At 36.8% G+C, this 19619-nt stretch overlaps 1 protein-coding gene across 2 annotated transcripts in view; it reads left to right on the forward strand.

The window, feature by feature from the left end:
• The window catches only part of LOC127452168 (ethanolamine-phosphate cytidylyltransferase-like), a 60341-nt gene extending 44628 nt beyond the window's left edge, over positions 1–15713 (forward strand). For both annotated transcript variants that reach the window (XM_051717463.1, XM_051717464.1), the window contains 7 exons: positions 4912–5050; positions 12126–12208; positions 12359–12436; positions 13713–13778; positions 13893–13958; positions 14722–14810; positions 14944–15713. In XM_051717463.1, the coding sequence (XP_051573423.1) occupies positions 4912–5050; positions 12126–12208; positions 12359–12436; positions 13713–13778; positions 13893–13958; positions 14722–14810; positions 14944–15058 (636 nt within the window). In that variant the 3' untranslated portion in view covers positions 15059–15713. The remainder of the gene's footprint in view (positions 1–4911; positions 5051–12125; positions 12209–12358; positions 12437–13712; positions 13779–13892; positions 13959–14721; positions 14811–14943) is intronic.
• The last annotated feature ends 3906 nt before the right edge of the window (positions 15714–19619 follow it).

The raw sequence follows: 19619 nt of genomic DNA on the forward strand, positions 1-19619 counted from the left end.
GCAGCCCCGGAATCCACTAAAGCTGTAACATATTTTCTATGATCACCAATGGAGATCTCTACAGGCAAAAGAAAACTGTGAAGGATAGGTGATACAAAGTTCGTGGTACTCACTTTCAGCCTTGATTCAGGGGAACTTGATTTCTTGTGTGGGCATGCAGCATTTAGATGACCTGATTCACCACAGTAATAGCAAAGTTTTTCGTTATGTCGACGTTGACGTTCTTCCATAGAAATACGGGCGTAAACAACTTGCATAGGTTCGGGTGATTCAGTGGATGCCTGTGCCTGTACTGAGACTGTAGACTTAGAAGCGGAGTGAAACTGGGGCCATGGAGCATTACGAAGAAGGTTATCTATCTTGATAACCATGGTAATGAATTGTTCAGTTCATGACAGTTCAGCCTTGAGTTCTTGGTGAAGCCCCTCGTGGAAAACAGTTTTCAGAGCAACATCGTTCTACCCACTTTGAGCCGCTAGCGTCCTGAACAGAATTGCGTAGTCTGCTGCAGATCGATGGCCCTGGCGTAAATGAAGCAGCTGAACAGAGATATCTTAACCACCCGCTGGATACTCGAAGACTTCGTGGATCTGTTGAACGAAGTAGTCAACCGAGGTCTGGATTTGAGGATCTTTGTCCCAAACTGTGGCGGCCCAATCGAGTGCTTTACCGGTAAGCAGAGCCATCATAAAAGGTACATTTCTTGGCATTTTGATTAAATGATTCAGGTTGATTAGAGAAATAAACTTTACACTGTCGTAAAAAAAACCCGGCATTTCTCAGCAGAACCATCAAACTTGTCAGGAAGAGCAAGGCTTAATGGTTTAGCGCAGGGAGCTGGCAGTGAGTGAATGTAGTGAGTCAAACATTCGTTGGCGGCTCGTAGGTTGTTCAGCTGGTCTTGATAACCCTTTAAAACCTTGCACTGGTGTGCAAATGCAGCCTGGAGCTGTGAGACTTCCGCTGGATCCATGGTAGTCGAAGTATTCTGTAACGAACTGGCCATGGAGACGGAGTTAGGATCCATGTGCAGGAAGTTTATTAAAAGAGACACAAGCAAACAATCCAAAACAGCAGGCAGAGAGTCGTAGTCGAAAAGCAGGCCGATATATCCAATAAACCAAATAGACAGTCCAACCAGGCAAACAAAACAAAGAGTTATCCATAAAGCATTAAATCCAGAAAAACAGGCAATGGTCATAACATGAATCAATAAAGTGTTACTATAGTAAATCCAAGGTACAATTTTGTTAGGGTGGTGATGTATGGATTGTACAGCCTTATAATTTATGTTCTGGTCTGTGCTGTTTATAATGGTGTGCCGCTAAACATGGTTTTAAACTCGTTAAATCATCAAGGCAAGAGACACTAAGGGTTTTCGTAGGGTTTTTCCACAGCCAAATTCAAATGAGTTTCGCGTCTCGCGCCACATTTCTCACAGTGCTGATTATAATGATTTGCACTGCGTGGGTGAGACTGCTCTGCGCTGGTGCTGCTTTGTTTATTGAGCTGGCTGATAATTGATCCGGATAGTGGCTAGTGATGTTACGTTCCGTTTTTCTCATACGAAACAGAAAACAGACGCGTCACGCATAAACGAGTTGGCAGACTCTGTAGTCACACCGGTGTGACCTCTAAAAAAACATAAGTCTCACCGGCAGGAAAAATTATTGCAAGATGCAACCATTTAATCGCAGTCTAGAGCCCTATATTTCTACTACTTTTACCAAAGAAGTTATCAGAGTAAAAGACTTTCCGCTAGAAGAGGTATCTATATGTTATATTTCGGGTCTGCTGCTTCTCTGTTGTGTATGTGTATGCGCTCGCGAACAGCCTTTGATGGGCTGCTATACAATGACGTCACAGTGAATACGTGCATGTAAATAGTGGGGTCCCTTTTGCTTCATACAGGTGTCCCATTTGACTGCATGCAGTATAAGCGCGCAACTGACTGTTGCTGGCAAGGGTTACGTTGCGTCATGGATATTAATGAACCATATGAAATGTCAATAGATAATAGCAGCGTTCATAATTCTGCAGCGGCGCAGCAGCACTCCTGAATGCATATAGGGGAAACACTGCTATAGGATATCTTGATAAACTTGGGAATTCATTTTTCCTCAATAATGGCATGCTGTCCAGGCCCCAAAGCAGCAAAGCAGCCCCAAATCATGATGCTCCCTCCACTGTACTTAACCTTTGGGATAATGTTTCCATGTTGGTATGTGATGCCTTTTCTTATGGCATATGTAGTGCTGTGTATTCTTCCCAAACAATTCAACCTTAGTTTCATCAGTCCACAAAACATTTTCCCAGTAGCGTTGTGGAGTGATAAGGTGGTCTTTGGCAAAATTCGGTTGCGCAGCAATGTTTTTGTTGGAAAGCAGTGGCTTTCTTCATGGTGTCCTGCCATGGACACCATGCATGTTTAATGTTTTCCATATAGTAGACTCATGAACAGAGATATTAACCAGTTACAATGATTCCTTCAAGTGTTTAGCTGTCACTCTGGGGTTCTTTTTTACCTCACTGAGCATTCTGCAGTGTGCCCTTTGAGTTATCTTGGGTGGACAGCCACTTCTAGGGAGAGTAGCCACAGTACTAAATCATCTCCATTTATAGGCAATTTGTCTAACTGTGGACAGATGAATATCTAGGTACTTCGAGAAAACTTTGTAACCTTTTCCAGCTTTATGCAAAGCAACTACTTGATCGTAGGTCTTCTGAGATCTCTTTTTTGGGAGGCATGGTCCACTTCAGCAGATGCTTCTTGTGAATAGCAAACTCAAAATGTTTGAGTGCTTTTTATAAGTCAAAGTAGCTCTAACCCACACTTCCAATCTCGTTTCATTAATTGGATGCCAGATTTGCCAACTCCTGACTCTAATTAGCTTTTGTTGACATCATTAGCCTAGGGGTTCACATACTTTTTCAACCTACACTGTAAATGTTTGAATGATGTATTCAGTATGTACAAGAACAATAACAGATTGTGTTTGTTCATTATTGTAACTTACTGCAGATTAAGATCAAACCAAATTTTAAGACAAATTTATACATACAGTAAATGCAGGTAATTCCAAAGGGATTACATACTTTTTATTACCACTGTATCTTGAATTGTCCTGTGGTGTGACATGCTAAACTCCATTTAAAACTGCTTTAAATGGTAATTTTTCAAAAAGTATTCTGCATACACTTTTCATGACCATGTATCAATTGAGATCTTACATGGAATATTTGTACTTTTGAGAATTTGTTTGTCACTGCAGGACCACTGCAGGGTCGATGACGTGAAGCTAATTATTTGTCCAGATCTGTTCATTTTTTAAAAATGTAACATTTTAAAAAGTACATTAAAATATCCAATTTACACAAAACAATTACTTGAATACACCTCTATTATGATGAACATGTTTTCTATGCTAAAAAAGTTTGCAGATAGTAAATCTCATTAAAAGCTTAAATTCATGAAAAAATAAATGTTGACATGAATAGTGTAGAAAGTCATGTGGTGTAACCAACATGTACGTATCTATTTTGCTGTTCTGTGACAAAAATAAAACAAAAAACAGAGCGGACCCCTTTAGACCCTCGAGACTGTTTGTGAAGTTTTAAAAAATATCTGATATTCTGACATTTTTATGAAAAGGTACATTTTAGTTCAAGTCAAATGGAGTAACCATGAGAAAACTTCTTGTTATTTGTGACTCAAAAATCGATGACATTTAAAAAAAAAACATTTTTTACTTTGAAAAATATTTTTGAAAACTATTTTTAAATTAATGATTAAGTTGTGTTCACTCTTGTGTATTTAAGGTTCAAGGAAATTATTTTAATACTTTTTACATGATAGTTTCACCACATGACATTTTAAAAATGAGTAAATCCATTTTTTTTTGTTTTTAGAAAATGCTCTAAATGTCTTTCAAATATTTGGACACAAAGATTACATTTCTACGAACTTGACGTGTGTTATAAACTAGATTATAATTGTTATCACCTTGGACAACCTTGTTTGTCAGTGACCTTTAAAATAAACTAGTGAAGGCAAAAAGGTAATTAAAAGTGTTAATTTTTTTTTTTTTTTTTACTTACCTAAAATAACACTTTGCCTTGTAGAAATATATATATTTTGGCCTAAAACACTAACTAATACAACATTTTAAATGAAAGAAAAGTTTCTTAAGGATTGGAAAATTGCAATGTGTCCTCAGATTTCACCCTTTAGGTTACCCCCTTGTTTTTAATTCTTTGCTCTCGTCGTCCTGCTGCTTGCGTTGTCCTCATATGCACCTGCCAAGTTGGCACATGAAATGATTTATTGTGGCCACAGTCCATATTCAGAGCCATGAATGGCACCTCTGTGCATGAGTTTAACATTGACTAAGCACTGCTCAATCAGTGCCTCCAAATGAAGAAAGAATAGTGCTGTGATGCCCTTAGTCACACAAGAAAGCCTACACTTGACAGTAGAAAAAGAAATATTGCCATGGATTAATAGCTGTTTGGCTCCCTCAATGGGTTGCAGGTGTAACATCAACATGGAACCAATTTCACAACCTATTTTACTTCCTTAATGTGACACATTTCTGAGTGAAACAGCACATTCAACAAGAAAAACAATTCGGGTAGGATTTGATTTGATTTATTGGAATAGACTTGTGATTGTATGAGAGGTGGTTGAATAATAAGAGGTATTGATGGCATCAGCCGTAAAAGCAAGTGCAAATTATGAAATTTTGATGAAAGATTACGAGTAATCTTTTTATCTTTAGATGTGCTCTGATGAATCATTCACAGTAAGACCAGGAACGTGTAATAAGAAAATAAATATCATCAATTTTGATATCATGTAGACTTGTAATTTTTTGCTGTGATGTTTGTTATCATTTCTGTACTGCTACATAGGGTCCAAAGGGCCACAGTCCCTGGACGGGAGTGTCACAGTTTCTGCAGACGTCCCAAAAAATAATTCAGTTTGCCTCAGGGGAGGAGCCACAGCCTGGAGACACCATCATCTATGTGGCTGGAGCTTTTGACCTATTCCGTATCCTTTCATGCTTAAGATTATACAGGAAACGTTCATCCAAAACATGAAAATTCTTTCATCATTAACTCACAATCTTTTCCATTATAAGGACTGGGGCTGACAAAAAAGACCTTAAATGTAGTCCATACAGTGCATCCGGAAAGTATTCACAGCGCTTCACTTTTTCCACATTTTGTTATGTTACAGCCTTATTCCAAAATGGATTAAATTCATTATTTTCCTCAAAATTCTACAAACAATACCCCATAATGACAATGTGAAAGATGTTTGTTTGAAATCTTTGCAAATGTATTAAAAATAAAAAAATGAAATAAATCACATTTAATGCTTATTAATCTGCTTTCAAATGAAAACTGTTCCATTTTTAGAATTTGCAAGTTTGTGATCCTAAAAGTCACATTCAGAATCTGTAAAATCATAAAAAACAAATAGCAATGTGTAATATAGTCAAGTAATTTTTATTTGTATAGCACTTTTCACAACACACATTGTTTCAAAGAAGCTTTACAGAAAATCATGCATTAACAGAAAATGAAACTGTAATATCTATAAAGTCTTAGAGTGATTATTGTGTAGTTTGATTAAATATGATTGTAAATTGTGTATAAAAATTAAATAATTAAATAATAACTGTTTTAACAACCCCTGTGTGCAAGCTGAAGGCGACTGTGGCAAGGAACACAAAACTCCATAAGATGTTGGTTAATGGAGAAAAATAACCTTGGGAGAAACCAGACTCACTGTGAGTGCCAGTTCCCCTCTGGCTAACCAGCATGAATATAATGCCAATATTATTTATTTATATACAGTGCAGGTCATGGTTTAAGATTAGTAAACTAAGTAAGTGTTGAAAAAAAAAAAGATTTTTATGAACTGTTAGATTAATGACTAATGTCTTTGAAGTCCATCCTTGATTAACTGCAAAAGTTCACATTGATGCATTGTCCTTTGTTAGTTGGCTGATGAAGGCTTTTGTTGGCAATTAAACGATAGTCTATGTATTCCATTTCAAGAGTGTAGTCCATCAATAGACAAAGGTGATGCAGGCACAATGAGGTGCATCGCAGTACAACTGGCAGGTCATTTTGGTGAGGTTTGGTGGAGTCCATCCTAAATCCAAGGTTCAGGCAGTGGCATATGAAGTATCCCATGTCTTACAATAGGAGTTGGCCTTAGTTCATCCTCTGAAGTCCACTGTAAAAGACTAAAGTGATGTCTGGCTAGCACCGGCTGCATTTAGTCGTCATCACTCAGAGACACATAGACGTGGAGTCCGACACCAAGCAGGAACAGAGCTGGATCTGGCTGGCTCTGAATCCTGAGATTGAGACAGGGAAACAAATTGAATAATATTAGCGTAGATGTCATTAAATGTTATGTAGAGCTACAGTTCATGATAGATGTTTCTGGTTCTGGCAGACCTAACTAAAGCAGCCTAATTGTGAGTTGATGGATAAATTAGGTGTGTGCCTGGCTAAATAGATGAGTCTTTAGTTTAGACTTAAACTGAGTGAGTGTGTCTGCATCCCGAACAGTGTTAGGGAGACTATTCCATAGTTTAGGAGCCAAATAGGAAAATGATCCACCTCCTTTTGTGGATTTTGATATTCTATGAACTATTAACAAGCTAGAATTTTGTGATCATAATGAACGTGATGGAATGTAGCGTGTCAGAAGGTCACTTAAGTACTGTGGCGCTAGACCATTCAAAGCTTTGTATGAAGTTAACAGAACTTTAAAATTAATACGAAATTTAACAGGTAGCCAATATAATGATGATAAAATGTGGCTAATATGATCATATTTATTGATTCTAGTCAAGTTTATTTATTGAACTTGCTGGACATCCTTCCAGTAATGTCTTGAGGTCATGAATGCATAAATTAGATTTTCGGCATCAGTAACAGAGAGCATCAATACTTAGCAATATTTCTGAGGTGGAAGAATGCTGTTCTTCAAATGTTGGAAATGTGATTTTCAAAGGACAGATTGGTATCAAATATAACACCCAAGTTCTTTGCTGTAGCAGACGATGTAACAGTACATCCATCGAGAGTCAAATTATATTTTAGCGGCTTATTTTTAGAGGTTTTTGGTCCAATAATTAATACCTCTGTTTTGTCAGAATTAAGTAGAAGGACATTTCTGACCATCCAATCTTTGATTTCACTGATACACTCTGCTAATTTGGATTGTGAATTTTCATGGGGTTTAGAAGAGATATAAAGTTGGGTATTGTCAGCGTAATAGTCGAAACTTATTCAATGATTCCTGATAATATCTCCCAGGGGAAGCATGTATAAGGAGAAAAGCAGAGGCCCTAAAACTGATCCCTGTGGCACTCCATACTTAACTTTTGTTTGATTTGACAATTCCACGTTTACACATACAAAGTGGTAGCGGTCCGATAAACAGGACCTAAACCATGCTAATGCAAGTCCACTAATGCCAACATAATTCTCCAGCCTATTCAAGAGAATGTCGTGATCTATCGTGTCAAAGGCAGCACTAAGATCTAAAAGCACTAGAAGAGAAATGCAGCCGCTATCAGATGATAAGCGCAAGTCATTTGTAACTCTGATAAGTGCAGTCTCTGTACTGTGATGGGGTCTAAATCCTGACTGAAATTATTAATATATACTATTTCTCTGTAGAAAGGAACATAGTTGGGAGGACACTACCTTTTCTAGCATTTTCTATATAAATGGTAGATTTGAAATTGATCTAAAATTAGCCAATTCAATGCTGTGGCTTCTTAATAAGCAGTTTGATAACTGCCATTTTAAAGTTTCTTGGGACATGTCCTAATATATTTTAAGAGCTTAGTTGGTATTGGATCTAACTTACATGTTGTGGCTTTTGATTTTTTTAATAAATTTTGTTAGCTTTTCATGACCTATGACAGCGAAGGATTGAAGTTGCTTGTGAGGAAAATTATGAGACACTGTTTTCTGAGGTGCTGTGACAGTTGATTGCATAGTTCCAATTTTATTTCTTATTATTTAAATTTTATAAGTAAAGAAATTTATGAAGTCAGTACTATTGTGCTGCGACAGAATATCTGGTTCAGTCTATTCTTTATTCCTAACCAATTTAGCCACAGTACTGAATAAACACCTAGAATTGTTCTGGTTATTTTCTATGAGTTTGCTAAAATATGACCTAGCAGCTTTAAGTGCCTGTCTGTAGCTACAGACACCATCATTCCATGCATCACGAAATACCTCTAATTTTGTATACTTCCACTTGCGCTTCATATTCCGAGCTGCTCTCTTGAGAGCATGAGTGTGATCATTGTACCATTGTGCGGAGCTTTTTTCTTGAATTTTCTTTAATCGAAGGAGGGCGACACTATCAAGAGTGCTAGAGAAGATTGTATTTATATTTTCTGTTATTACATTAAGTTCTTCCAGACTTTTTGGCTTACTGAGTATGTGAGACAATTCTGGAAGATTATTAGTGAATCTATCTTTAGTGTTCAAAAGAATAGTTCTACCTGAATGATATCATGGTGTAGATTCAGTGACATTAGCTGATCGCAGCACACAAGAGAAGAGGTAATGATCTGAGATGTCATCGCTCTGCAGTAGAATTTCTATAGTATCAATTCCATATGACAAAATTAAATCTAGTGTATGATTATAGCGATGAGTTGGTCCTGTCACATTTGAGAATTGAGAGTTGAGAATATCGATAAATGCTAATCCCAGTGTGTCATTAAATTTATATTCTGTCCTCTGAGTAACACCAAAAACATCACTGTAAATTGTAGCAACACCTCCTCCTCGACTCTTCAGATGAGGCTCATGTTTATAACAATAACCTGAGGGAGTAGATTCATTTAAACTAAAATATTCATCTGGTTTAAGACAGGTTTCAGTCAAACAGAGCGCATCCAAACTATCTGTAATTATTTCATTTACAATTAGTGTTTTGGTAAAAGAGATCTAATATTTAGTAGCTCTACCTTTATATGATGTTTATCTTCAGTTGTTTTGTTTTTTCAAGTTTGACCTTAATCAAATTTTTTCTAAATGATTTAGTGAGGGGTTTGTGTTTGATAGTTCGGGGAAAATACACAGTCTCTATATGATATCTAGGTGATACAGTCTCTATGTGTTGTAGTTTATGTGACCTGTGTGACGTCTCAAGGCAGCTAGGAGACGTTCGGATTAACCAGTTTGTCTGCTTCCTGACATGGGTCCCAATTAGTCAAATACTATCGTTGGAAAGCATCTTTGTTTCAATCAGAGACCAAACTAGTATATAACAAACTAAAGACCCCTATATACGTCTGGAGAAGTTCTTCTTCATTCTTCATTCAGGGCTAGCTGAGCAACGATATACTGTTTGCAAACATTCAGACACTAGCCACACCGCTGTGGGAGGCATTTAAAAGTACATTAAAATATTAGGACGCTACATGTTAAACCTTAACTAATGTGACATTAAAATGTATTATCAATGACTTTATGCCTCATTCTAGAGTAAAATTCACATGAGGTCAGTAAAAGAAGTTATTTTAATCACTCGATGATGATTTAAAGTAATATATATGCAGTGGAAATTGTTTCATTTGTCTTGTTTACATTTAGAATCCATGATGCTAATGCGCTAACTTAATACACAGCCATAATATGCGTCAGTTACACTGTTATTGTAATTTATGATGACACTGATACTACTGCAAAGATGAGTATAAAAGTGTTAATGTGCAGAATAAAGCCAAACGTATGATAATAGAGGCATATCTTTCTTTGGGCAGATGTGTGAATGGCTTTCGCTGAAGATGGTGCATGAGTGAATGAGCACTTGAGAGTATTTGAAAAGGTTTGATTCCTTTTGTAGACTAATTTAATTTAATTTATTTAAATTTTTTTATTAATGTTTTTATTTTTTATTTTTATAATTTTTTTATTTTTTTAATTAAACAACAACAACAAAAAATAGCATGAAAATGTCTTGGTAAATGTGTGTTCATGTTGATTATCTTAAAAGTGCACTCAGTAACTTATGTCTTTGTGTCATCTTGGACTTACACTAACACCTAGCGGCTTGGATGCAGCATCATGTAAATCAATAGTTTTCAGTTTCAGATGCCATTGTAGAAATGTAGTATTCATAGTCAGCCATGATTATTTTAATCAATGAGTGAAAGTGTCAAATAACAGGACGGTTACTGAGATTAAGCGAGTAGTATTCGGCTGGTCATGTGATTCTAACATGACAGCCCCCATGTGTGGACCCTATCCATGTAGAATAAAACTGATTTTTTAAGGTTATTGATATGACTGGAGTCTTAATTTTAATGTGAGTGCTCATGATTTCATACATATATTGCAAAATTACAATTAATGTCTTTAGGAGTTCAACTTTTTTATAAGGAAAAAAGTACTAAGTGCACCTTTAACTGACTAAAGTCGGCTTCAAGGTAGGTGGAGTTCCAGATCCAGGAAATAATTTTTCCTACAAGTTCACCCAGGCGATCTGTTACAAACCACCGAAACGAATTCAAAAACACCTTCCTTCTTTTTGGCCAGATTTTGTTCTAAATGATGTCACACCTGTTAGTTCTTTGATTTTGTATGAAGTATATAGTATATATTTAGTATATAGCAAAGAAATGTTGCTTTTTGTCATCTTTTCACTAATTACTTCATGAAAAATACAAATAATGTGCAAAATGGCACATTGTAGCTTGCAGCAGGTGATCCCGATTCAAACAAGAAAAAAAATACAATGTGATATGATGTGTTGATCTTGAATTATTTCTCAGTGTCATGACACAAATGTGTCTACTAGCATATCACGTCTGGTCATGAGACTCGTTCATAGATCATGTAATAGATGCGTTCGATCATCGTCATTGGATATCTAGAGTGTTCTGATCCATATTTGGTAAAACAATTATTTTTTAAATGCACAAAAACAAGTGGTAGAGGTAGTGGTGCTTTATGATTTATTGATATGTTTGCATTTATAAGCAGTTTTAATGTTCAATAAAACACATGAATTACTTAAAAAAGGCCATCAGAGTCCCAAATGTTGTAACTTTGATTTCTTTGTACCATCAGCATAAAGTTTTAACCAGGTACAGTTTACATGTTGGGGAACAACACAAAAGCTGTATTGTCATAAACCAAAAAATTACAAAAGGAAAAAAAAAAAACATTTTATCTTTGGACACTTACTTTTTAGTGCATTTTCTCAGCAGTGTCTAAAACTGAAGTCTCAAGATTGGTCCAAATATATATCAGAATCAGAATCAGCTTTATTGCCAAGTATGCTTACACATACAAGGAATTTGTCTTGGTGACAGGAGCTTCCAGTGTACAACAATACAAAAACAATACAAAAACAGCAGCAAGACATAGATAATAATAAAAAATAATATATATATATATATATATATATATATATATATATATATATATTCTTTTTTTTTTTTTTTTTTCATATTTCAAATGGTTTTCTATAAAAGTATTCCACACAGTTGACCCACTTTATTATTTTCTTATTAGCCATTATTTTCTGTATGACATTTAGGTGGTAAATGGCAAGACTTCTTTGGTCATTAAACTGTGCTGATAGCTACTTTTGGAAGTACTTTTGGAACTTTGGGCAGAATTTGTTTCCCTTATCAGTTTGTGTGAGCAGCTAGGAGCACAGACATTTCAAAATAAGATTCCCAATATATTTTAATCTGGTTTATGGTGGCTGTCCCTCGTTATCCACCAAATCTCAAAATTTGTTCTGGTTATTATTGGGATTTTGATTGTACAATTTACTGCAGCTGGGATTTCATTCATTTGTAGCCTCATGTAGCTTATATATCTGTGCCTGTCAAAACTAAGAAAATTCTCTTAGAAATTAAATGCATTCAATAAACTGATTTTTAAAACTATCGGCTGATAAATCGGTTATTGGCTTTTACTACCACCTTAGTTATCAGTATCGGCAAAAGACAATACCAGACGTTATCTAATAAGAATGCATCCTGTGTTGCTAAGTTATGAATGCATGCCTCTTAAGACACTGTTAATGTTGTCTTCCTTGACCAGGCATACATCAGACATTGGTCATGTGGATTTCCTGGAGGCAGTGTCTAAGCTTTCAGACAAGCCATATGTTATTGTGGGGTTACACTTCGATCAGGTAAGCTGGAAACTGGACTCTGGACTCTTTGAAATATATTCAACATTTATTTTTCTTGATTGGGCATACTGCTCAGTGTTGTAGAATGGACAGAAGATATCTGAATGGGAGTAGAAGGAGGAACTGTATTTGTTTCTGTTATCCCTGTAGGAGGTGAATCGTTACAAAGGGAAAAACTATCCCATCATGAACATCCATGAAAGAACACTGAGTGTGCTGGCTTGTCGAGTAAGTTCTTCATTTCTCCTTTAGAGCCCTGTTCATATCGAAAGGCCGATAGCTACTTTTTGAACTATTGGTTATCAGCAGAAATTAATGCTGATTGCTCACACGTAGTGCATTTTAACAGAGCTAAGTCTCAGTCACTGTTTATGGACTAATGCATGATTATTATAGAGAAGACACATATTAGATGACATCTAATTAGCACATATAATGTGGACATTAATGAACGTGTATTTATATAACTATTATTGATCGAGTTCATGTTGATTTTGTTAGGCGGTTTCCCCAGAAGAAAAGGAAAAAAGTATGTTTAATACTGGATTACCGGACATTTACAGCAAGTGATCAATGAGCCCATTTACATGCACACCAATACGCTGATTACTCTAAAATCAGCTTATTTTAAAAAAAATCTGAAAAGGCAAGAAATCTGTATTTACATGACATTTGAAATAATCGCATCTCTACTTTTGACGTCAAACTGTGAAGAGGCATGTGCGCACATTGGATGAGCCGGTAAGAACAAACGATAAGGTGTTTACATGGCACATGAAATCGGCGTAAGGGGGAAAAATCTTCCCGTGTCGATCGGGTTATTCATAAGCAGTTTATGGCCTTGACACTGAAAAGGAACATGGTTTATTGCGTTTTAATGACCACACACATTGTCATCTTATTAAGCATAATCAGTGTAAGAACGTACATGTAAATGCGCTCACTGATGATCTACCATAATTACTGCTCATATTTGTTATATGACAATGTTTACTTTATAGTGGTTGTATTGTTATACGTTGTAAATGAGTGTAACAGTGTATATTTTGTTTTCCTTATCTGTTTGTGTGTGCAGCTGGGAGCACAGACATTTCAAAATAAGAGTCCCCGTGTATTTTGAACTTTTTTTTTTTTTTTTTTTTAAAGTTCAGTATATGAATTTTAAAAACTATCTGCCGATTAATCGCCTTTCTTCCAGCAACTTAGTTTCTGTATCAACAAAATCCAATATTGTTCGACCTCTATTTTGCATATAAATTGCTGTAAAATGATATCATGAACAAGATGAGGGTTTATTCACACAAGAATCAAACTCACTCAGAATGCAGACAATTTAAGTTTTTCACACATCATTATTTTAATTAAATCCATTTATTTGGGTAGAGACAAATCAAATAGTACGGCATTTCTGTCTAGATACCTTTTATTATATGAATGTATAAACAATGGAATTTGAACTTAAATGCTGAATTTCTTCCCTTTCTGATATCTTCCAAACTTCCAGTATGTTTCCGAGGTTGTGATTGGGGCACCATATGCAGTTACTAAAGACTTACTGGACAATTTTAAGGTATACACTCTCTTGTTGTTTTATATTTCTGACTCTTGTGTGTAAGAACGGTTGACAGATGGCATTTGTCATTCCAATATAGTGAGCAACACACTTGCTGTCTCCATGGTACAGGTGGATCTGGTGTGCCACGGGAAAACAGAAGTGTTTCTAGACAGAGATGGATCAGACCCTTATGCCGTAAGTTAATTTCACCACCTCTTGTAAGTGCAGCAAAATACACTTTTCAGGACTGAACAAGTATTTCTCTGCTCACGGTTGGGCTAGTACAGTAGTTCCAATTTGTACTTGCCCTGTTGCAAACTCACACTTTTGTTTGAGATAATATTGCTGTCAGGCTGGCTGTAATACTCAAATAAACAGCGAAATATTAGATTTGCAATAGAATCACAGAAACAGTATTTACTAAAGGGTGTAACTCAAGTTTTACAGTAGTGGATTAATACTGTCTGTATGAACAAATAGGTCAATCATGTCAATCCCTTATTCTGTTCTTTTGAAAGTTGTGAATAGCACCTGTAACCATAGTGACATTTGACATTTACTAAAGTAAATATCAAAGAAGATGACTTTCATAACTCCGAAGGCCTTATCACAATTATCACAACATTATTTAAAAAACCAAATCAAGTCTTAATTAAGCTTTGAATGCTTATTTATTTTTATTAAAATTATAAAAGAGTAGCACACAGCATTTGGGATACACTCAGAACACAAAACTGAAACTGCTGTTTTAGTTAGAGTAAAATGAATGAATATGACATGATGAAATATTGACTAAATTTAAAGGAAATTTTGTGTCAAAAGACTAAATAAACTGTGAAAGTGAACATGGGGCAAACTAAATTGACAGCATAAATGCAACATTGGCCCTAGGCCATCCTTATTGTCGAGTCCTGCTTCTGTTTGACGATTTGATCATGTTCATGTTTTCTACCCGCAGGTGCCTAGGAGAATGGGGATATTGCGGACAGTGGACAGTGGAAACAGTCTCACCACTGACGACATTGTACAGAGGATCATCAAAAACAGGTGTTACAATCATCTCTGATTTATAGTACTTGAATGTTTGTTTGGGTGTCCTTAGAAAGTAAATTGAAATGGACATTTCAAGCACCAATGATATTTAAATGAAGTCAGCATTATTCCTTCCTTTGTCTGCCAGGTTGCTGTTTGAGGAGAGGAACCTTAAAAAAGAGGCTAAAGAGATGGCAATGATACAGGCCATGAAGAGACGAGAAGAGGAGAAGGCAAAAGAGAGAGCACAGACAGTGCTGTAGAAACAAATACAGCAACAGACACTAATAAAACCCAATACATATCCACATAGTGGACTCATATACTGTTTGTCAGAACCACCAGCAGCAATCAGAGGATCTTCTACTGCTGTTGAATATGAATTAGCATGTGTTTTGGGAGATGTGTGTCCATTTAATAATCTTCTGATTTTATGAACCTCTTCGATTCCCCACAATCACCATCTGAAGGACAAACTGAAGAGTGGAGACATGCTTCTCTGTGGTACTTCCATTAACTCTTGATACAGCTTGGACCACTTCATCAGTACCTTTTCAAAGTAGAGGACCATTCCCCTCAGATCTACCCACTGAGGGTTTTGAAGGAGCAAGGGTTGGGTATGTGTGCTAGACTTTGCTGTGTGCAGGATATTGTTACCTCGATGACCTAGGTCAGTGATTCCCAACCAGGGGTATGTGCACCAGGGGGTACTGTACGTAAGCAGGTTCCAGGGGTTACGAAAAAAAAATTCCTAAGATCGTTTTTGTAATATATGAAGTTTAGCAGCAAGATTAGATAGAATGGTATGCAAAAAATTTTTTGGGGGAGGGGACATGTCCCCCTCAATGTCTGTGGTGGTTCTGGCCCTGCTGTAATACAGTAAGTGTCCTGAGATATCTCATCTGTCTCAGTGACAGCTTTCTGCCTTTCAGTAATTTTGTGCGTGTGTTGTAGTTGATTCTTCTGACTAACATATTTTTTTTTTTATTCATATAGATAACAAGGAAAAGCAAAACATATATACACAGAATCAACATTTAACCCCCACTATTACCCCTCCTCCTCCCAATCCCCAACCCCACCTTGACCCTCAACAATATCCCTGTGGTCACACATGATTATAGACACACACACACACACACACACACACACACACACACACACAAAAAAACATTAAAAAGAAATATATACAGTGGTGTGAAAAAGTGTTTGCCCCCTTCCTGATTTCTTATTTTTTTGCATGTTTGTCACACTTAAATGTTTCAGATCATCAAACAAGTTTAAATATTAGTCAAAGATAACACAAGTAAACACAAAATGCAGTTTTTAAATGAAGGTTGTTATTATTAAGGGAAAACAAAATCCAAACCTACATGGCCCTGTGTGAAAAAGTGATTGCCCCCTAAACCTAATAACTGGTTGGGCCACCCTTAGCAGCAACAACTGCAATCAAGCGTTTGCGATAACTTGCAATGAGTCTTTTACAGCGCTGTGGAGGAATTTTGGCCCACTCATCTTTGCAGAATTGTTGTAATTCAGCCACATTGGAGGGTTTTCGAGCATGAACTGCCTTTTTAAGGTCATGCCACAGCATCTCAATAGGATTCAGGTCAGGACTTTGACTAGGCCACTCCAAAGTCTTCATTTTGTTTTTCTTCAGCCATTCAGAGGTGGACTTACTGGTGTGTTTTGGATCATTGTCCTGGTGCAGAATCCAAGTTCGCTTCAGCTTGAGGTCACGAACAGATGGCCGGACATTCTCCTTCAGGATTTTTTGGTAGACAGCAGAATTCATGGTTCCATTTATCACAGCAAGTCTTCCAGGTCCTGAAGCAGCAAAACAGCCCCAGACCATCACACTACCACCACCATATTTTACTGTTGGTACGATGTTCTTTTTCTGAAATGCGGTGTTACTTTTACGCCAGATGTAATGGGACACACACCTTCCAAAAAGTTCAACTTTTGTCTCGTCAGTCCACAGAGTATTTTCCCAAAAGTCTTGGGGATCATCAAGATATTTTCTGGCAAAAATGAGACGAGCCTTAATGTTCTTTTTGCTCAGCAGTGGTTTTCATCTTGGAACTCTGCCATGCAGGCCATTTTTGCCCAGTCTCTTTCTTATGGTGGAGTCATGAACACTTACCTTAACTGAGGCAAGTGAGGCCTGCAGTTCTTTGGATGTTGTTGTGGGGTCTTTTGTGACCTCTTGGATGAGTCGTCGCTGCGCTCTTGGGGTAATTTTGGTCGGCCGGCCACTCCTGGGAAGGTTCACCACTGTTCCATGTTTTCGCCATTTGTGGATAATGGCTCTCACTGTGGTTCTCTGGAGTCCCAAAGCTTTAGAAATGGCTTTATAACCTTTTCCAGACTGATAGATCTCAATTACTTTCTTTCTCATTTGTTCCTGAATTTCTTTGGATCTCGGCATGATGTCTAGCTTTTGAAGATCTTTTGGTCTAATTCACTTTGTCAGGCAGGTCCTATTTAAGTGATTTCTGACTGAGAACAGGTGTGGCAGTAATCAGGCCTGGGTGTGGCTAGAGAAATTGAACTCAGGTGTGATAAACCACAGTTAAGTTATGTTTTAACAGGTGGGGCAAACACTTTTTCACACAGGGCCATGTAGGTTTGGATTTTGTTTTCCCTTAATAATAACAACCTTCATTTAAAAACTGCATTTTGTGTTTACTTGTGTTATCTTTGACTAATATTTAAACTTGTTTGATGATCTGAAACATTTAAGTGTGACAAACATGCAAAAAAATAAGAAATCAGGAAGGGGGCAAACACTTTTTCACACCACTGTATACACTACTGGTCAAAAGTTTTGAAACACTCATTCTTTATTATAATTTTTTTTCACATTTAGAATAATAGTAAAGTCATCAAAACTATGGAATAACATAAATGGGACTTTGGGAATAATGTTGTGACTAAACAAAATCCCAAATAAATCAAAACTGTGTTATATTTTAGCATCTTCAAAGCAGTCACCCTTTGCCTAGAATTTGTGGACATGTACTCTTGACATTTTCTCAACCAACTTCTTGAGGTATCACCCTGGGATGCTTTTTAAACAGTATTGAAGGAGTTCCCATCTAGGTTGGGCACTTATTGACTGCTTTTCTTTATTATTTGGTCCAAGTCATCAATTTCAAAAACTTTTTTTTAAATTAAATTTTAGTTTTATAATGAAATAAATTAATATGGTGGCACAATTATATTTTTCTCTACAAAACTAATTTCAAACATTTAAGCATACGCCTTCAGATCAAAAGATTTTAAAGATCATGAGAATCATTTCAGTCAAGTGTTTCAAAACTTTTGACCAGTAGTGTGTGTATATATATATCAAAATCAAATTTGATTTGATTTTGATATAAATATAATAATCACACACATTTAAAGCTAAACTTCTCTCTCGACTGCCCCTCCCCGAAAGCCCTCCAAAAACGCCAAATAGCTGCCCCATGTCCCATCAAATGAATCTCAATTCCCCAGCCTTCTACAAAACACTTCCTCGAAAGCCGCCACCCTCCCCATCTCCATGCACCATTCTTGAAATGAGGGCGCTCCAGCCAACTTCCATCCTCTTTAAACAATTTGTCTGCCGATCATAACCCAATTTTTTATGTGTTTATCCCCTATATTGATGACCACCCCATCGCCTAAAATACAGAGTCGAAAATGAATTTTGAGTGCCCAATACATCACACATAAAACTCTGAATCTTCAACCAAAATTCTTGGATCCTAACACACTACCAAAAAACATGTGTTGTGTCTCCATCTTCTGATTGGCATCGCCAGCAGGTGGGTGTGTCTTTAAGACCAAGCCTATACAGTCTAGAGGGGGTCCAATAGAATCTATGTAAAATATTGAATTGCATAAGGCAAACCCATGCATCTCAAGATGCAGACTTGATGTTTTTTAGAATCCTAGACCACACTCCCTCCTCCAATACCAAGTTTAGATCTTTCTCCCATAATCTCTTGAGAGAAGCTGAAGCTTCTTCCCTCAGATTCTGAATTAACAGGGAGTAATACACTGATGCCTCATGACCTTTTCCAAAAGCAGTAATCACCACTCCCAGAGTATCTGCCACTTTAGTGTTTTGTATGCTTCTCCCAAAAATAATACAGAGCAGGTGGCGCAGCTGTAAATACCTAAAGTGAGATCTGGGAATCCCAAAATGTTGAACCATATTTTCAAAGGATCTCAACACTCCACTCTCATATACCATAGGTCACCAAGCATATTAACCTCCCTCTCAATCCACTCTGTCCAGCAGAAAGGGGACTTATCAATACATAATTTTGGGTTCAGCCATATGCTTGAGGCTACATTTAAATAAATGTCAGAATTAAACACTCTGGACACTTTTGTCCATACCGAGTGCAAATGTGAGATAACGGGGTGTAACTTAACTTCTCCGGTTAGTTTGATAGAAAGGCTTTGTAATGGCGAAATAGGGGCAAGAACTTCCTGTTTAATACAAAACCAGGTGGGGGCGACCAATGAGCCAAATGTCTGAGGCCGAATGCATAATAATAAAACAAAACCTTGGGTAGGCCTAGCCCACCTGTTTCAATTGGCCTATGCAACTTACTGAAATGTAGTCTGGGACGTTTACCATTCCAAATGAAGGACTTCGCTATGCTATCAAATTGCTTGAAATAAGAGAGGGGGGCATCTATAGGGAGAGACTGTAGCAGGTAGTTGAATTTTGGAATACAATTCATCTTAATAACATTAACCTTCCCAATCATCGATAAATGTAATGAAGCCCACCTGCCCACATTGCTCAAAAACCTTTTTATT

The sequence above is a fragment of the Myxocyprinus asiaticus genome, chromosome 14 (assembly GCF_019703515.2).
Source record: "Myxocyprinus asiaticus isolate MX2 ecotype Aquarium Trade chromosome 14, UBuf_Myxa_2, whole genome shotgun sequence".
Classification (NCBI taxonomy): Eukaryota; Metazoa; Chordata; class Actinopteri; order Cypriniformes; family Catostomidae; genus Myxocyprinus; species Myxocyprinus asiaticus.